The 20,456-nt window shown below is 46.6% G+C and overlaps 1 protein-coding gene across 1 annotated transcript in view; it reads right to left on the reverse strand.

Moving 5' to 3' along the window:
- ephb3a (eph receptor B3a) overlaps window positions 1-17,727 on the reverse strand; it is a 35,244-nt gene extending 17,517 nt beyond the window's left edge. Inside the window, exons 1-6 of the mRNA XM_040022260.1 lie at window positions 17,103-17,727; window positions 11,301-11,365; window positions 8,489-9,161; window positions 6,230-6,385; window positions 2,714-3,049; window positions 1,843-1,967 (exon numbers count right to left, since the gene is read on the reverse strand). Of these exons, the coding sequence (XP_039878194.1) occupies window positions 1,843-1,967; window positions 2,714-3,049; window positions 6,230-6,385; window positions 8,489-9,161; window positions 11,301-11,365; window positions 17,103-17,166 (1,419 nt within the window). The 5' untranslated portion in view covers window positions 17,167-17,727. The remainder of the gene's footprint in view (window positions 1-1,842; window positions 1,968-2,713; window positions 3,050-6,229; window positions 6,386-8,488; window positions 9,162-11,300; window positions 11,366-17,102) is intronic.
- Between the last annotated feature and the right edge of the window lie 2,729 nt (window positions 17,728-20,456).

Below are 20,456 nucleotides of genomic sequence, written 5' to 3' on the forward strand. Positions count from 1 at the left end.
TAAAGAATGTAGCCTCATGGGCAGTGTAACCCAGTTGTAAGTAAGCTATTAAGACTCGAATGTACACTGTGTTCGTGTTTTTCTGCGAAACAATAAGTTCCGTTGGAGCAGCCTTGCAACGCCTCTCTCTTGCTAGAAAGTATATCCGGACAACAAAGTAAAGCTATTTTTCGGCTACAAGCCCGACACGGAGCCCGACGTATTAGCCAGAGGTCCCTTTACTACGGTTCGGAGCCGCGGACCTTTTTTATATACGCGTGGAATAGTTTTCAATACAAGATCGCAGCAAAAAGTGCAGCCTTACCTAATGTCCACCCTACTGTTACTCATTTTATATCACGATTTAAAAATCTAGTTGGTATTGGTATGGCAAGTAACCTTCAGTAATAGTAATAAATGACACAGCAATAGTACATTCATGTAGTTGTAAAAAGTTTGATAATATATAAAGTAATCCAAAGTATTCAGAATACGTTACTTTCATTGAGGAACGTAACGGAATACGTTACAAAATACATTCTGGGGCATGTATTCTGTAACCTGTAGTGGAATACATTTTAAAAGTAACCTTCCCAACACGTTCAATATGGCGGATAATTTTGGACAAAACAACAGCATGACAGCAGCTAACACACTTAAGCTGAAGCTTAAGCTTAAGCTTCAAAATATGGAGCACAAGACAAACAAGTAACATCACGGTGCTACACCCATGACATGTCTGAGAGTAAACATCTACCAACAAGTGAAACTCGAGATGTTTTAACACAGGAGATTAGTGGTAGTATGTTTATAACACTAACTAATTCAATTTTTGCTTAAAAAATAATAAAAGGTGTGTTCATTTATACAGATTACCTTGCTGAACAAAAAATAACAGGCAGCACACATCTTTAATTCATTGTTTGAAATTTTCCAGTTTAACCAAAAAAACCTGTGGGAAATGGCTACTGTGGCTAATGGTGCTACTATTAGCAAACTAGCTATTGCTAGCAAACGCCACGGATGAAGTTCACAGCTCTAACTGAGCTTCTGTTACAATGCAGTTTAGTATTTACTCTAACTGAAGGGCGAAGGCAGTGTTCACCATTAGCACAGAAAAAAATAAAAGCTGCACTTTAGAAATGACACTTTTAAATCACAGATTTAGTTTATTGATGCACAGCGGCTGACTAAGTAATATGCTAACTATGGCTAACACTCCTAGCACCTACTGGATCCTTTTTTTAACTAAAGATTTATTCCTATGCATATTAAAGTTCTGAAGCTCAATCATTTCTACATTCAGAGCCGTCCAGAAAAATATTGGACCTGCCTCAACTTTTCCCACAATTGAATGTGAAGTCATCCAGCAAAGCTAATCAAATGCATGCAAATCACTTTGTGTACATGAATGGAGTAATTCTAACATTTGCATGACAATTGCAGAGATGGAGGTTTAAACGACAGAGAGATGATGCTGCTGTGAAATATTCATGAAATTCTCCCTGTCAGGCTTAGAAACGCTCCGTGGTGTTTTTGCCTGTAAAGCTTTAAAAATAATGGGCCTGGTACCAAACGCTGGACTTAGCAGAGCCATTGCAGAGCTTTATTCTTTTAATATAGGGGTGGCAGTATACTCGAATGTTTAGCCATCCGAGTTTATAAAATGGCCCTAGGGAATTTGATCAATGCAAGCGATGCAGCATCTCCACAACCAGTTGCTGAGTTTGCATAAACGCTTATAATATAAACGTCCACCTCCATCGCAGCATTACACCAGTGTCCAAAATATAATCTTGGTCAGAGTAAATAAGACACCCACTATGACCTACATAAGGCAGCAGCTATAAAGGCAGAGCTTACCCTCTCGTGGTATTTAATCTCATAGTCCAGGATGACTCCATTGGGTTTCTCCGGGGGCAGCCACGACAGGCTGAGCGTGTCTGAGGTGGAGCGCATTAGATGGACAGTTGGCACTGCTGAAGGTGCTGTGGGTGGACATCAGAGAGAACAGTATATTATTACACTGGTACTGGAAAGTGTGTTCATATCCAAGTTGGCGGGTCCTCACAGTAAGTTGCCAAGATTTTTCCTCTTCTGAAGTCACAAACCATCCAAGTAAGATAATTATTATTCAAAATTCTTCAACCTGAACGGTTAAAGAACAGAGGGACGCGATTCACCTTCACCGCTCTGCAGTTTGTTGATTTGTGAGGCCTGAAGAAGACTCAACTGACAGCCATTGTCCTGGGCCCATAAACTGCAGTAAGGTGGATTGAGTGCAGGTTAACTGGGAAAGTAATTACAGCGTGTGAAAAGCGCTCAGCAGTTTGGTTGATGATGACACTGCAAATATTAAGTGGAGATGCTGAAAGGTGACATTGGCAGTGATGTAACGTAAGACGCCTGGTTGACAGTGGGCTGAATGCTGACGCTGGTGATATAGTGTACATTTTACATTTTATCTGCCTTTTCCTGTAACACCCTCAGAAAGGCTGAGCTCCTGCTCAGTCTGTCCATCTGTCGCTTTCAATGAGCTTGTTCAGCAATGTTTACTCTTGGTGTTAGCACCGCTCTGTATCCTAAAAGCTCATTAAGACACTCATAGACATTGACTGAACGTGGGATTCACTAACCAGCCTGTTTCATCGTGATGCTAAGTGGTATTGATTGGAGCTACTCTATGAATGAACTTGTGGAAACATCCAGTGTCACTGACAGATGTTCTACTAACCGGCTTGGTTGGTGGTGATGTTGACTATGGAGTATCTGGGTGGGGTTGTGTTTTTCCCGGAAACCCCGTTGACAGCTTGCACCTCGAAGCTGTAGCGGGTGTGAGCCTGCAGGTTCCTCACCACCACCTTCCTCTGCCTCAGCCCCAGCCGGCGTGGAGCGATGTCCACGTTGTCGTCGCAGCGCGTGCACGGGCTCCGGTCTCGGAGGCATTTCTTGCACACGACGTTATAGACGAGGTCACTCCGCCCACCCGTGTCCTCGGGCTCCTCCCACTCCAAGGACAGAGAGGTCTCGTTCACGCTGGATATGACGTTGCGAGGCGCCGAGGGGATCGCTGCACAAACACAGACGCGCACGTAGGTGTTAAAACAGGTGGGCAGGCAGAGAATAAAAACACACAGTGAGGCTTTAGTCATGCTCCCTATGCAATGCTGGCATTATCCTCCCCAGTGGTGTAAAAATCCTTTAATATCTCAGGAAGAAGATGTGCTGCTAAGTGTACTGAAACAGACAACATGTTAAGAGAACACAAGCAGAAAACCAGCAGCCCTGCAGTCCATTCCTATGTATAACCACTCTCGGTGCTTATGGAACTTAGCTAATCTACTCTTGATAGAAATTCATGTTCTCGTGCCAGTATGACCCAAGGCCACCGCAATTCAATAAGCAGTGCTACGTTTTTGAGTCAAGAGCCTTTGAAACCTGGATAAAGTATGATAAACTAGGAGGGAGGCAACACAGATTGGTTCAACAGACGTGCTTTTCATCCTGTTACAGGGAGAGAAGAGAAGCTCTCTGCCTCTAAGCTTCCAGCAGAAGAAAGTCTAACCTGTCTCACAGCAGAAAGAGAGCGAAGGGGGGGGGGCTCTCTCAAGCTTTAAGCTCTGAAACCGCCTGTCCACGGACTTCAGCTCAGCCAGCTCGCCCTGAGCTGGGTTTCACTCACCCTGTCCTTTCTAATTAGGCAGGCACAGTTCAGAGTGGAGGCTCTTTTAATTGGACACCCATCTAAAACACACGCTGAGTCCAAGCTGCCGGCCATTGACTGGCTGAGCCTCTCTTGTGCAACGCACACAGCTTCCAACACAAAGCGCAGGCTGCCTGCCACAAGCCCTGACAGACCGCAGGGACAGAACTGTCAGGCCTGTGTGTTTGTGTGTGTTTGCATGTTTAGTCGAAGGCGGTGTTTGTGTCCCTGCCCGCCTGTCTGCACACACTGGTCGGTGTCAGAGTCCACAGTGTTCCTGTGACGAGGATCTGGGGGAGACAGTTGCGAGCCGTGTGTGTCACTTAACGTAGCGAAAGGCCCCCGGGGCCTGACTTTACACGGTCAAGGCAGCACATGTCGCTCTCCATTAGCACGACTGGGGCTGCGGCTCCTCTCCGAGGCCCTTCCATGCAGAACGGGCACCGACACCGCGGTCAGCACCAGACCCGATTAGTTACCACCAAACTACCGTTAAATTTGAAACGCTGACAGACGCGTGTTTGCCATTTTAAAGTCAAACTGAGTTTTGAGCATTGTGTATTCGGCTTCAGAGCCTAGAAAGAGAAAATGTTTGACATTTGAGAGCCCTGACGATTTTACTGACGCGTTACCAAGTGGAGCTTTTTATCGACCTGTACGTTGTTGACACATTCTTTTTTCATAATTTCAGCACGTAACATAATGTTGCTTTACTATTCTACTACATTGCTACCAAGGTAGGCCCACCTGCTGCTACTTTCCACTCAGAAAGTGAGTTGGTCGTGTTACTATTTCAATTTTATTGAGGGAGAACTGAATAAAGATCGTCCCCACTAACTTGAATACATATTGCTTGCCTGGTGCATAAAGAAGAGCCCCAAAAGTAACCCAGCTTCCAGCTCTCGTTCCATTTGTGTTTCCCCCAATGGCTCCGCCCTTATGTTCCCACTCCAACTATGAAGACTTTGTGGTCACATGACTGCTAACCATGCGATGTTAAATCATCTGCCATTTAAGACATGTGAAAAACCCTATTAAACCAGCAACCATCTTGGCGAATGGTTGCTGGAAGGCGCTGTGAAACTGATAACGTCTCAGTCACACGGGATTAGAGACCGTTCAATGACCCCCTGAACCATTGATCACTAGGAAAAATATCTTCCTCAAGCAGCTGGCGAAAACCTCTAGGCGAATGCTTTGGTCACTAGCAGACTGCTGCAGTCACCTTTAGTTTGCATAGAGGACGCCAACTTGTCTCCTATTTCCAAAGCAGCATTTAAAACGGTGACAAATGCAACGTGAAACAGAAGCTGTTTACCTTCAAAGTAAAAGTTGCACCTTTTAAAAGGCCTCAGCTGCAACGCTGAGCACAACTTTTACTCTGATGATGATGATGAACGTTCTTCTGTTTCTGGTTAACACTGAACTTTTCAATGCCTTCCATGTAAACTACGAGCTGCTGGCGACTGACTTCAGCAAGCATAAGGAAGTTTTTGGTGCAGCATCAATGTTTGCAACTTGCGATTTTACTCATCGACTGTCAGCAGCATCCAGAAACCACTTCACTATCGGTCAGTAAATATACGTTTTTCTTCCCCTGACTGGTGGTTGTATCGCGCACAGCACAGTGGACAACTCCTGCGTCACGAGAAATCTGAACACGCTGCAGTTCAGCAGCAATTAAAGTTCCATGCCAGTGGAAGATTTAAAAAACAAAGAATATGTTTCTCAGATTTTTAAAAATCTTGTCACAAAGCAGGGTGTTGCGCTGTAACCGGGTCTCTTGATGTAATCATGTTTGAAACCCAGCACTGGGATTTGTCGTGAAGGCAGAACAAGCCCTAGCACTGGGTGATAGAGGCGGTTCGGTTAAGGAAAAATGCAACCCGACAGGTTGCCAAAGTGTTTGCTGGAGGTTGCTGGCTGCTGCTAAGTGAAACCAGTGCTGCAACCGTAAGTGGTTATCATGGGAGACCCCGAGTTGTCTGCAAACAACCTGCAGCTTGATCAGGTTTGGCTGCAGAAAACTGGCAAAACCTTTAACTGGCTTCACCATTTCTCTTTCTGCTGTGGTGATAACCGCCAACTAAAACCAAACACAATCACGTGATTTGAGAAAAAAACATGTTAACATAGTCCACTCCTACAATCATGACAAATCGACACTGAAGTGTGCAGACAAGCTGTGCAGTTTCATGAGCCGTTCTGCTAAAACAGAACCCAAAAATGTAATCATTTCAAGCAGCATCAATCTAAAAAGTGACAGAGTGTGCAGAAGCACACAGCAGCGAAAACGGCAAAATCCTAGCATCTTCCCCCAAGCTGGTTTTAAGCCTATTTACATACATTGTTCCGATGAAGTGACACTTTCATCAGAGTGAAAGATTTACACCCCACAGGGAGCACTAGTGTATTGGGCACAATCACTACTTCTCTTTTTGGTATGAACAGATTAAAATGAAGCCCCTACAAACAAGTCACAACGAGCACCAAAGATATTCCAAATTCAGACTATTTTTCCAGTCTGTGCAGCGGAGAGTGACTTACTGGTGCAGGCGGAGTCAGGGGGGTCACTGTCAGCGCGGTAGAAGCCATTCTGGCACGGACAGATACTGGCTCCTCGTGCACTGGTGCGACTGTTGGCTGGGCAGGGAGCGCAAAATCCCTCTCCGAATTTGGATTTGAAGGTCCCGGGGATGCACGCTGGATGAGTGGGCGAGAAAAATGAAAAGGACAATAAGAACAAAAGCAAAAAAAATATATAGATCTATCTATCTAAATAAGTAAATAAAGGAACAAAAAAAAAACAAAAAAACCATGCTGGGCTGTCACTTATCTACAAGACCAGCGGCTGTCACATCTGTCAGAGAACAAAGTACCTGTGAAGTAGCAGCAAAGCTCAATATTTATGGAGGAAGCGCTGATACGTACGTGAGAAATGACGAACACTTAAGCACGAGGGCTTATCTATACATTTGCATCTGCTCTTTCATTTTCACTCTCTCGGCTAGGTGACATTAATCTCCCTAAAAAGAGAGTCGGGATGACAGCAAAGTTTCATGTTGAAGAGGAGGAAAAAGGGAGGATAAAGATGAAGACCGACTGCTGACAGGAGATTGCTGTTGTCAGACAAACAGGGATGGAGAATGCTTCTGAGAAAAGGGATACACCCTAAACCCATCAATCAGTGTCTGCTCAGTCCTCGGTTCTCCGAATCCGTGCCGCGGAATACAAACAAGGCCTCCACGCGCGTGTGGAACGGCTCCGTAATAAGCCAATAAATCAATCCGAATGATCAGAGCAGACGCGAATTAGCCGAGCGGAGTTATTAGGAAAGCATACGAAAAGTACGGCTATCTCACACGATGTGTCCAAAGCGATTCGTTTGAATTCCAGAGCGTCACGCTGAAGGTTGCGTGATATCAAGTCTTAAGGATAAAACCAGCATAAGCCGAGACTAAAGAAGGATTCAGATAAAGGGGATTAGCAGCAAAAGGTCCGGATATATCAGCCCCCCTTGTTTTACTGTTTGCCACATTCCTAACCGGTGCTGTAAAAGTGGCGGTCTCTGGCAAACATCTGTCGTGTCAGCATGAGGGCTCCGACAGGAGGGAGAGTCTGTGATTAACTAGTTGGGTTAAGTGGTCTCTCGTTTTGAACTCAAGTTCCACCCTAATTCCCCAACAATGACACTTTTAGGAAAAATCAGCGCAGCTAATGACACCGCAACGGCGCTGTGCAATAAAAAGCCAAAGACGAGACGAAAATGTGTTTTTTTTTACACTTTCACAATCCGAAGAGACCTTAAGGCTCTACAGTCTGTGATCTGATTTATTCTTTTTCGTGTTAAGGGCTGCATTGTCATCTTCTCTTATTTGTTTGTTTTCCCCCACTCCTTTTCGAGAGGGTGCTGAATCACCCGGCGCTCTTTTCTCCAATCCATTAACCTCTTTGGAGGGCACCATGATTTTCCAGTTTTTGATACACTTAATGTTCCCCTCTCCCCGCTCTTATTGTGCCTCATCCCCCTCTTCTTTTCTCTTCTTCGCCTCCTCCTCCTCTCCATCTCATCCCGTGTTTGGCTGTGAGCGAGAGGCAAGACTGAGGTAAGAAATGAAATGTCTGAGTGATTAATGTTAGCGTGGCAGTGTTGGCTCACGTTGGTCTGAATGGTGTTAATGAGTGTGGCCGCCTGTAGATTAACTAACAGGAGGCCGCGGAGGAAATTACACTTCCTCATCACAACCGCTGGCTGAGGCCCTGGAGAGCTTTTTATCAGGCGCTGGCGGCAAGCTTTTAACCTTGAGCAGCCAAATGGCAACGAATGAGCTCTCAGCCAATGTTAGACACCATTTCTCACACCCAGGTGAGAGGAAGCCTTGCTTGTCTGTCTTTGACTTCCCTGCACCTTCCCTCCCTTTTCATTTTCTGTCCCGTTTTCTTTTTTTTGGGCACATTCAACCCTCTTTACTGTACATCGTGCTATCTCCCTTTTCTCTGTTAATATCTCTCTTCTCCGGACTCCGTCTCTCCGCCTCTATTATGCGCATTTTCCTTGCCTTTCTGTTTCTGTGCCTTCCCGCTATCTTTCTCTCCCTCCTGTCCTGCCCGCACAATATTTGTATGCGGCTCCTCTCTACAACAGCTCATTAATTCATACTCTCCTCCACCCTCCTTCACCCACCCCCTCTTTCAGGAGCCACACAATAAATGCAGGAAAGAGGGCACAGACTGAGGTGACTTGCGCCGAGCATATAAAGGAGCTTTGGTTAAATAAAAGTCGAAATGTCTGTTAAATACACGTACCCTGGCACTGAGTGCTGTCTGCGGAAGGTTCAAAGCCGGCGTTGCAGGTGCACGAGCCCACGGGAACCATCCACTCGCCGTCCCCGTTGCAGTACAGCTTCAGCGGCACGGACAGCTCCATGGCGTTGTTCACGCAGGCCCCCGGGGCGATCACCAAGGAGGTGGCTTCTGCTCCCGTAGCGGTCTCGGGGAAGACGGCAAAGTTGGCAATGGTGGTGGAGCACTTCTTGAAGAAAACCCTGACTGAGATTAGAGACATGCAGGCTCCCAGGTCCTGGAAGGCCAGGTAGAAGCCTGCCTTGGAGAGGGGGCCAAAACTGCGCACTTTGGTGTTGATCCTTCCCGCTTCCAGCAGAGAGAAACTCTCATCTGGGGCGATAGTATCCACCTTCACGTAGGGGTTCTCCCTCCACAGAGGGCTGGTGTCCGTGGCCATGTCCCCATCCGACTCATAGTAAAACAGATTAAAGGTCTCTTTGCAGGAGCCTGGGATGTTGGGGATGCTTGCACAATCGCGGACGGAGAACTTGAGCTCCACGTAGACGCGAAGCACGCCCTTGCGGGGTATATAGTCCGTCCTCAGCCAGTTGTTCTGGCTGGGCTGTTTGACATTGCACACCTGGTAGGTTCTGATTGGGCTCATGGAGTCATCGTATCCGCTGACCTCCTCCCACTGTGGAGACAACACGGAGACACTGCGATGAGGGGAGGTAATGACTGTAAATACTGTGCAGAAAGGAGCGGAACGGCTTTAAGAATTAAATGAGGAGAAAAAATCCCCGTGATTATCTAATGCTTTCTCTCAACTCAAAAACAGTTCCATTTCTCGCTCAGCACCGACCGAGCTGCGGCAGAAGCTCAATTTTTAATACGCTGATAATTAATATTAAATAGTGTTAAATGCAGTGCATCCTAATGCAAACTGTTCACCCATAGAGAATGTTGAAAACAGCTAAGTGATGTCTGGCATAAACATGGTTGCACGAATATACAACACGTGCACACCAACACACATTCCCACGACGTGCGTGTGCGCGTACACGTGGCCTGTGCAGAATAATTTGCAGCTAAAAAGCTTCTAATTGCATGAATCATTCAGAAAATTCTAATTATTATGGACTTTCAATAGAAAACATTTTCCCATTAAAACAAATTTCACACATTATGGCTGTTTGACGAGTTCTGATACCGATCGTGTGTCGGAGCTCAGATCATCATCATCAGCAAATCAGTCACTTCCGGGGCTCCGTCAAAGCTCAACTTCAGTAGCTATTAAACAAGGTGCAGACACACCTATAGAAGGCAGCGCTCGCATCGATGTCTGTTGCGCTGCAATCGAAACAGCCCCGAAGGAAGACTCGGTTTCTGTAACAACCCCCCCACCACCACCACCTCCATATATGTATAATGCAAACAGTGAGTTATTTATTAAAACGGCCATCTAAATGCAATGCTTTCAGTGTGATTGCACTATGGCAGCACTCTGGAGCATTTCAGGTTACATGGACTCTTATATATGTCCTCTTATGCCTACACACACAATACAGGAGCACATATTTGCATCTGCTTCGGTTTGTGTCCCTGCGAGTCTGATGTCTTGCTGTAGAAATAGTGATTTAGGGGCCCGGTGTGACACGGGCACCATCTATGGCTTTATGTGTTGTTAACAGTTGCGTCTCTATATGGTAACTAACATTAGCAGCTATGATAAATGTATCGGTGGGTCAATAAATTTAGTCCATTAGGAAATAACCTTGTGAGAAGTCAATTGTTTTGATTCCCCACCACCGCCGCCGCCGCCCCACCCTCTAATTCCACGTCGGACTGAATGCTTCGTTTCCATAACAAATGAGCGTTCCAGAAATTGATTATTTCAACCGGAGGAAAATAATGCATAACTCATCTCACGTCTCTGAGCTCCCCGCGTGCAATTTATCCCCAAACGATGAGCCCAAGAGTCAGCATTAGGCGTCGTAAATCACCGGCAACCCCGCTGATGCACTACCTGACAAATATGATAATTGCCGGGCCTCCTTGAACGTATGGGCTTGTCAGGCGTGAGGAGAGGGGCTGCCTCGCCAGTCGTGACATATGACTTCATGGATGCTGGGACATTTCAGAGCCGGCCCTTGTTTGGTGGTGGTGGTGGGGGGGAGAAGAAGGGAGCCGGGGCTGCCGGAGATCGTTTCCATGGAAACCCACCATTTCCATTGACTGACTTTGCGCTCATGTAGTGAAGACAAATTACACTGGCCGAGTGTGGGGGAGGTCTGTCAGGCTGTTAGCCCTGGGGTCAAATTCATGTTGTTTTATTTTCTCACAATTCCTATAGGGGGTATCAGCTGAAAACCTTAATTTCTGTCTGTAATGCGCTCTTGGGCCCACATTATAAAAGACACATGCTTTCAGTTATCAGGCTACTCTATCCTAGGGAGACATTCAAGGTAAAGTCTAGCTAATAGTCCTTAAACGTGGCGGGGATTTGACTCCTGTTTGTGTGCGCTTGCTCATTAGTATGTTTAAAGTGCAATATGCATAAAAAGCACAAAAAAGATATTCCTTTGCTGATCTTTTCACGTGGTCTGAAAACTGAAAATCTTTGATATCCTCCACACAATGTCTCACAGTGTGCTTCTCATTTGCTTTATAGAATCCGAGAAAGCAAACATACACTGCAAAAACAAAGCCATAAAGCAGCAGGAGGTGTGCTGTTCAAGGCAGACTGGGCTCTATTAACAAGCAAATGGAACAAATGCTGTTAAAGAGCGAGAAGAAAAAAACACAACTAAGCTAAATACATGCGCAAACTCACCCCACTCTCTGGGAATGTGGTCCAAGCCAGCTCTGTGGTAGCCCACCGACTGTCCATAAGGGTTTCTGCAAATTAAGAGTAGGAGTAAGGTTCACAAACTGGGAATTAAATGGTGTGAAGAAGGATTAAAAAAAAACAAAAAGTGTTGCAACACTTTAAAGACCACACACACACACACACAGTTCTCTGTTCTCCAGAAACGGATGCAGGTAAAAATGACACACACACCCCTCGCTCCATAACCTCCACCCACATGCGTTCAGTTTTTTGAAAGCTCTGACAATCGCGGCATATCTGTGCTGCTGCCTAATTAAGGCTTTCTCTGCATTTGGCACCCACAGATGCACTTCTTTCAAATATTCACTTGTGGACTAAAAGAACAAAGCCTGTTCAGGGTTTTCTTCAGAGGGGAAATATCCCAGGGGAATTGAGGGGGGGGGGGGGGGTCACATGAGCAGGAATATATTGTTCTCTGAGGCAAAAACACAAAAAACTGTGACCTCTCTCAGGTGAGCAGATGCTTACGTCACCTGGCTGTTTACAACTTTGCGAAGAGGTGAGAGCCGAGTCGACAATCTTTTAGGGGGGGGGATGGGGAGGAGAAGTTGAGAATAAACAGCAGGATCAATGAGCTCTGTCGTCTGGCTGTCAATCACACGTTTACCTGAGTGGGGGTGATCTGCTGAGTTCATCTGATACCTCACTCACTCTTACAGCTGTGTGGCCGTGCAGGCTCCCATCGTTCCTCTGCTGCTAATTACTGAAACAATTACACTTTTCTTCGCGGAGACTCAATGACACAACTCCCGCTGTGCACCATTTGCTCACAAGTTGTTGATAACAGTGCCGGAGAAGGGTGTGAGAGGCTAAAACAAATAGCGTGTCCTGTGTGGAGCAACAGTAGCACTTGGTGGCTTTGTTCCGGTGGAGCCCGCTGAAGACAGTGGTTACACCACAGTGTGTCCTTGGCTTTTGAGTGTCACTAACTAAAATAAGTTGCATTTGAATGTCTAAATCGGTCGTCCATCTGTGGCTCGCTGATATGAGCGATGTGTGTTATTCAGGCAAAACCACAGCGGCTTTTCTTCTTCTTTTTTTTCAGAGCATGGGAGATAATGGACATAGATCTATACATGCACGGGGATGGATTACTTTTCAGTGGTGGTCAATAGTGTGCCAGTGGAGATGCAAGATTACACTAGTTTTCATTCTAACTTCAGAATGAAAGACACACAGTAATTGGTGGATATAGGAAATTTTACCTGGGGGTGGGGGTTTAGGCAGGGTGGCACATTTCTCTTTAAAAAGGTATTTGAAAATCCCCTATATGTTAATGGAGCCAACAAAAAACGCTTTAAAACTACTTTTGTATCATTATCTCTTCTAAGAAAACAAAGAGACAATAAATGAGACGCAAAAAGGTTCTCCAGTATAAATACAGAAATAAATAAATAGAGAAAACAAACAGAGAAAAATAACTTAAGTTACTGTACAGGACTAATAGAAGGCTCCACAGCAGGGGGACACTCCCCCCCCCCTTGCCCCCCCTGTAGATCCGCCCCTGCACTGATCTGTCTTTCATACAGTTACGTTCACATCGAGGTTAAAGGGAAGCAAACAGACATCCCGATGTGGCGTTTTTATGCTAGATAACGTTGGATGTGTGTGTAAATGATAACAGCCGCTTGATGTGCAGCGATAAACTGAGAGTTAAATCCTATAAGGCTTCACTAATAAAATGCTTGAGACTGCAAAAAGTCAGTGAAGATGAAGCACGCAAGTTTAACATACAGCTTGAAACCGGGGTGGGTGTGCTGTGTCTCAGTTTGATCTAAAGCATGATTCATGATGATTCAGTGCAACCATGCATCACGATTTCCTGTAGGTCACCCGTGTGATCGGATCCAGCCACTAAGAGTTTATGTAATGAGTTTATGCTCCCTGATTGATCAGTCGCCATCTGTGATCCTCGGGACACGTAGCAGCATTTTAGACACTTATGGGAGCAGCTTTTCCCTTTCTGACTGGGATCCAGCTAATCTAGCCGTGTACATGTAAGACGTAACTGTGCATTAGCCGTCGCTAAACGATGGTTAATTAGGCATTCACTAATCACATAAACTCATAATGACTTGATAATTTTGAAATAATGGAGAGCAAGAGGAGTCGTGCGTCGTGCATTAGCTGAAGAAGAACTAAAATGTTTTCCTTTACACCCTTTTTTAATTTTATATTCTGTTACAGTGGTAGATGCTCACATTGAGCGCGGCCAAAGTTCAGTGAGGTGAGCATGTGCAGGAAATCCCTCTGAGCTATATGAACCAATCACTTTTAGATAGCTTTTTTTGGTTCTTGGCTCTGTGTGATGTCAGCAAGAAGGAATATCCCTAATATGGTTAGCACTGAAGCCCCACCCCCTTGTTATTAAACCTTCTGTATACCAGAGGCAGCCAATCAGAGGCATGCTGGCACGTTGTTTCAGACAGAGAAAATAAGGAGCTGGACCAAGACCCAGAAAGAGGAAAATTAGGATTTTTTAAAGCTAGGAGGTACTCCAACCCAGTCCAAGAATAAAAAACAAAGTGCGGGAAATTAGCATAATAGGCCACATTTAAGTGTGGGATTTGTGCTTAAGCAGAATTTATTTAATGTACAGTACATTCAGAAATGAAAAGTAGGCTGCTAGGTTGGAATAAGCATATGAGTGGTGCTGCAATAAAGAAAAAATCATTTAATTTAAGGAGGAATAAGTGGCTGCTTCCATTTTTGTGTGTCTGCGTGTTGACAATAGAAATCCCATTTACCTGGGCATGATAATTAATAGGTAACATTTGCGCAGAGGGCAAATGCATTCTCAGTTTTCTGAGCTTTACGTGCGAAAGGGCATGAGCGACAGCGGTTAATAACTTCACTTGTCGAGCCCGAATGCACGTTCGTGTACAAGGTTGTTTTACTGATTAGCACGACTCGAGCCAGAGAGAGGAGGGACTAATCAGTGAAATCAGCGCCTGTTGTCTTTGCTTGGCTACACGCGGGCCCTCGCGGCGCACAGCCAAGTGAGCACTGGACGGCTCGCTGCTGATCCGTGGATGCAGGCCCGTCTCCAGAGTGTCTGATCCACCCCCCACACCTCCCCTTCCCTCTATCCCCTGTACCCAGAGGCAACAGGAGACAGATCCGCTCAGCCTCAGCTAACCACAGCCTCGAGCTCATGCCTCTTTAAAACAGGCTTCACCTCACACGGCGCAACAAGCAGGGGCAGCAAGGTGACCAGCTCATATCTGTAAAAGCCCCCTCTGTGAAGGCAAGGACTGCACCCAGCTGATGTGAGGGAGGGGGGGTTAAGCGGGGAGTGGGTGGACCTTTGACCTCCATGTGGAGCAGGAGGAAGACAATATGTCTACCGAGATCCTAAAGACGTGGACTCCTGTGCAGTCTGGGCTCACGTGCTGCTCGAAACAGTAAAGCTGCAGCGTGAACACGGTTTTCGTTCCTCACCGGAGTGTGTCAACGTCCTCCTCCTCCTCATCATCATCAAACCACTGACTCCCAGAAACCCGCTGAAAAAGATCCCATTTGTTCCACACCTCTTCCCCCTCCTCACCCCACCCCTTCTCCCGTTAAATTTACAATGCCTCTGAGATCCCCTAACTGCTATAACTCAAATCCAGAAATCTCTTCCCCTCCACCACCGTTACCACCACCTCTCCCATAAAACTACAGCAGCAGTGGAGTCGTTCTGCCCCCAGGGGTAAAAAAAAAACAATGCTCTGCAGTGGGAACTTTAGAGCATCACCACCCCCGTGGCATTTGAGGCTCTTTCTTTCTCCCTTTTTTTTTGTATTTTTTATAATCGCCAAAATGCCACACAGCTCTGCGCTCTGGGAGCTCACACACGCTGATGTTTTATTCACTTTGTACGAGCGGCCGCATCATGAAAGAGACCCCCCCCCCTCCCCCTTGTACTACACAAGACACTCTGCCGACAAGCAAACACATTAAATATTAACAGCCCAAAACATCATCATCGTCGCCGCCGTGAAGATCTGTAAATGCTGCAGGTGTTAATAATAATAACTTCACTCACAGTGCACCTCTCTCTCTCTCTCTCTCTCTCTCTACAGGCTCACAGCTGAGTGCGACGCTCAGTTTGACGCCTGATGATGAGCACCTTTTTGTGCTGCTGACCTAATTTAAACACGCGCAGCTGCTTTTACAGGTCAACAAATAACGATTCTTGTTGACATTCGTGTGTGTAGGAAGTAGGGAAGGAAAAACAAATGTGAATGAGGCTCGCTTTTAATATGAAAATCCGCCCCCCGTCCTCGCTTCGAGCGTTTTGCACCGCAGCCTTGCAGGGCGCGTTTGTAAAACGCTTTCTGAGCGCTCATCCATCTCGTTTACGAGTTTTTTTTAAAAAGAGTACAGTAAACGCCGACTGTAAACGAGAGCATTAGAACGTAAAAACGTCACAGCTGGCCCAGGCTTTTACTGCAATCTGCTGGCGCGAACCGGAGATAAGTCATCCTGATCACTTTGGCAATTAAAGCGCACACTTTCAAGTTGCCAAGGTGGATCCAACAACAACAAGAGACCCCACTGTTCAAGGCACATGTAAACCCGCCCACATCATCATCACCGCGACTTCTCATTTAAACCCGAGTGATGATCTGCCCTTCATGTTTACCCTCAGAGGACAAACATTAGTTAACCCCTGTGCTTTGAGTAACACTTAGTGGTCGGGCTGAGGGGGGGAAGCGGGGCTGATCACCTTTGGCGTCAGAGCCCACTGGGACTCGGGGAGTGCTGCTGCCGCTGCATTGATTTACTTGCTGACACCAGAATTGATGAGGGATCAGGGGCTGGCCACGGTCCAGGAGAGGCAGATTGGACGGGGAGGGGAGAGAGGGAGGCGAGGCAGAGCAGAGAAATGTAGCTACAGCTCGGAGAGAGGAGCCCACGGGCGAGGGAGCAAGGGATGTGGGCGATGGTGGGCTTCTCCCCCCGGGGGAGGTGGGGAGAGAGCTGGAGGGGCTCCGGGGTGGGCTCGCAGTGCACTTGTTAAGCCGCTGACCTTTAACTCACACTTGTCATCTGAAAACGTTTCTCATGAGCGTCCCAGCGGCATTGTCCGGGGGCCAGAGATTGAGCCACACCGGGACTTGTTAAAGCAGCCCCGCTTAACAGGACCCACAGCATGTCTGCACCTCTCGCACGCATCACAGGAGGAGCCCTTTCTTTTTCTCCTCCGTGGAGTCCGTCTCTAACCTCTGTGGAGCTGTGGGGGGGGGGGAAGAAAGGTGGGGCAGGTGGGCATCCTCACCGGGCTCGTGGGTGTGACAACAAGGACAATAGCAACAGGGCAGTCCTTCAGCCGCAATGGAAACACAGGGGAGTAATCATACACAAATACACACACACACACACACACACACACAAACACACACACACACACGGACTGGGGCGTTCTGATGCATGTGTGCATGAATTGCAGACTGACGCTCAGCCCAGGAGCCCGCCTTATATTTACAGCCATAATTACGGAACACACGGATGCCGTGTTGCATGTAATCTCTCCGGTGTAGACAGCGTGCATCACTGATGTGGTGTTCAAACTGACCTCAGCGTGATTCACACTGTCATGAAAAGGAGGCACAGTGTGTGTAATTGTATGTTTTTGATTTTTGTATCCCTCTGCCTGACAATGACATGGTTCGCTGTCAGTTTATAGCGCCTACAAACAGCCCATTGTTCATCCGCGGGGAGCAAAAAAGTAGTGATGAAAAATATCAAACGACCTACCTTCTACAGCCAGGACCACAGGGACAACGAGGCTGCACACCCACAGCAAGTAATCCATTGTCATAAACCAGGCTTTTGCAACATGAATAAAGGTGTGTAGACCTGGAGTGGATGGATGGATGGATGGAGACTCAACCACGGAGCACCGCAGCCGAGCTTTTTGTTCCCCTCCACATTCTCATGTCTTCAGTTGTGATGAGGGCTCTCGCCGCCCCATTCAACCCAAATCCTCAAAAGAACAAGAGGTAACCGAGCGCGTCTGTATGTTTGCATTCACCCAGCTCCCCAGATCCTCCCCGGAGTGTAGTTGTGGATGCGGTGCTTACAGGACCGCTACGCTGCGCCCTTTTCTCAGTCTCATTCTCTTTCTCTGACTTTACCGACACGGAGCCTCGGTCCAGGGGCGCATCTCTGTGCTGCTGCCCCCCGCGGGAGAAGAGGGTGGAAGCCCGGAGTGTGAAGCGCTCTCCGCCCGCAGAGGAATCTGTGAAGTCCGCTCTGACCAACTCCGTGCGGCTGTTGCTCCTCTGCCAGAGATGTGCGTCGGAATGGCAACACAGGGGCACAGACACACACACAGACACACACACAGAGGGGGGCTGGGAGCTCGAGGCGGCGTCAAGGCAGACTCCGTGAACCCTCAGCTTCCGGTAGGCACTTTCAAAACAAGAGCATGTCTTTAAAGACAAATGGATAGACATAAAAATCGATGAATCGATAAATAGATAGATAGGTACCTTATTAATCCCAAAAGGGAAATTGCTGTGTTTCAGCAGCAGGATAAAGAATTAAAATACTACACTCTACAATAAATAATAAATGAATAGCACAAAATAAATTATCATTATTATTATTGTTATTGTTATTATTATCAAAGAAGCAGCAAAAGCTGTGATGTGGTGTGTTATTACTAATAGAAATTCTTGAATTTGTAGTTTATTTTATATCATGTAGTTACAACAACCTGTGTTCACAAAACTTTATTTATTTAAGCAACTTCTGTTTCTCCGTGGTCTAGTACTTATTACAGTTTCCTTATATATCACTGTCACCGGTTCAAGACTGAAAGGAGGAAGGAACCCGACCTCAGTGGACACAGTACTCCCAGTAAAGCTTGGGTAAGTGGGAGGGGTTGTATCTAATGTAAAATGTATGTTAAATTAAATATGCTGATCCATTTCTGTACTGTGGACATCCTTTTTGTAAATAAGGGGGCCGCTTTTTTGTTGTTGTTGTTGTTTAATTATTTTTATTCTCGGTATAAACATTAATAAGTGACATCAGCTAAATTAACCACTGCACAGGCTAGATCAGCGTTAGCTCCTGCTTTACTGGCGTTTTACCTATGGGGCCTTTTATTTTGAAGGCAAAACATCCACATTTCCGTTTTTCACCTGGACGTTTTCGTGTGGTTTAACGCAGCTGGCGGGTTGGAGGGAGGAGGTGGGAGGAGATGGAGGAGGAGGAAGAAGCTGGTTTGCCAGCAGCCACTGGCCCAAAGTGTTTGTCCGCGCTGGCAGCAGGTAATACCAGCCCGGACTCCCCGCTCATTGCCGTTAAGTGGCGATCAACTGTGGCATTAAGTGGACTGTGGTCGTACTGGTTGGAGGACGTCAATATGAGCTTTGATAACAATGGATAGAGAGCGCCTCTCGTGGGTTATTGAGCAGCCTTTGAGGCTGATACACTGCAATAATAACCAGAAGTGATTTGAGCTGCATGACACAGTTTTACTTGGTCCCATCAGCCCAGTTCATCTTTACCTAATGCATCAATTGATCAATCCTACTATAAAAGTGGGGCTGTGCAGGGAGAGTTACTGAGGCCTCTTGGGAAATACTGCTGGGACGTATAATTGTTTCCCTGTGAGGCTTTCAGAAAGACGATACAGTTTACCGCTCATCAAAGTGTCATCTCCAGAGCAAAGCGGCGTCGTGACAAACTGCCTGCCCTCATTAGTTCATGCCATACTTTGACCTTTTGCAGTCTCTGTCTTGCAGTCTCTCCTTTTAGGTCCTTTCCCACCAGACCCACCCGGCCTTTTGTTTCTTGACGGGCTCCAGCAGGGAGAGTGTGTGTGTGTCTGTGTGCTGGCTCGCAGAAGCTCTCAGCTTAGGGACAAGGCTCCCCTTCACGATGCCAATTCATCCGTCTGTGCGCCTCAGCTCCCTCTGCTTCATCCCTCCGCCTCCACCCACCCCTGCTGTACCCCACACAGGAACACACCCACACACACAAAGCATCCCCCCCCCCCCCCCAATAAGTCCCTCTGTGCCACACACTTAAGACTCCCCCATCCCAAATCTTCACCCACCACTTCCAATCCGCCCTCAGCTCCCTTAAACTTTCTTTGTCCCTCAGGCTTTGTGTACTAATTAACTACAGTTCAGTTCCCAGCAGGCTTGGGTCAGCTTCCACTACAGAAACCAGTGACAGACAGCCTTTTTTAACCAGTTATATTCAAACTAAGAAAGCGACAATGACGACGACAAAGGACACTGTCGCTGCCGGCAGCATCACTGGAGTCATGATGAGAGGAGGATATAAATAATGAAATGTGGCAGTGCAGAATTTAACTGCTGCTGCTTCTCTTTTTAATTTCTCTTCTTGTTTTTGACATCCTTCATCGGCTGCAGATTGCTTGTTGTTTGTTTGTGGTGTGTGTGTGTGTGTGTTTTCTAAGAGGCTCCCAAGAGACTGAGAGAGTTTTGGACGAAAATTTACAAATCTGCTTTTGAATTCAGCTTTGCTACAGTCCTTGAATTCTCCACGGTATCTTAAAGTACACAGTGCGGGGAGGAATTTCAACCCATTAACAGGCAGGAAAAATCCAATATAATCGCGGCGCTCATTCTTCCTCTTATTTTGAAATATCCTGACAAGCCCGCATAAGACTGATGGCGATTGCAGAGTGTGCCAAACCCATTTTGCTTTTAATCTGCAGCGGTTCTAGTTGTATGTCTTTGACTTGCAAAAAAAGGCTCGTGGAGTCGTGCCAAGTTCATCCACGTGATACCTTCAGGTGTTGTTTCAGAGCAACCTCTCGCCCTCCCTCCCCGCTCTGACATGATGAACTGGCAGGCAAAGTCTTTAGAGTCGCTGGCTGGATTTGGATTGTGCGTGCTTCACTTGTTGCAGGTGGAGTAAAGAATTGCCGCTCTGGAGAGGATTCCTATCCCCCCGCAGATGAGAAATCAGCTCTCAGACTCAGGGGAGAAAATATATATTTTACAGAGCATGGAGTGAAGACATGAAGAGCCGAGGATGGAGGAGGAGGAGGAGGGGATGGAAACGAGCTCTGTGGGACAGCAGTGTTAAGTTGACAAGAAGGGATGACAGAACATCTCCACAAAG

Source organism: Simochromis diagramma, unplaced genomic scaffold (assembly GCF_900408965.1).
Source record: "Simochromis diagramma unplaced genomic scaffold, fSimDia1.1 OVJJ01000205.1, whole genome shotgun sequence".
Classification (NCBI taxonomy): domain Eukaryota; kingdom Metazoa; phylum Chordata; class Actinopteri; order Cichliformes; family Cichlidae; genus Simochromis; species Simochromis diagramma.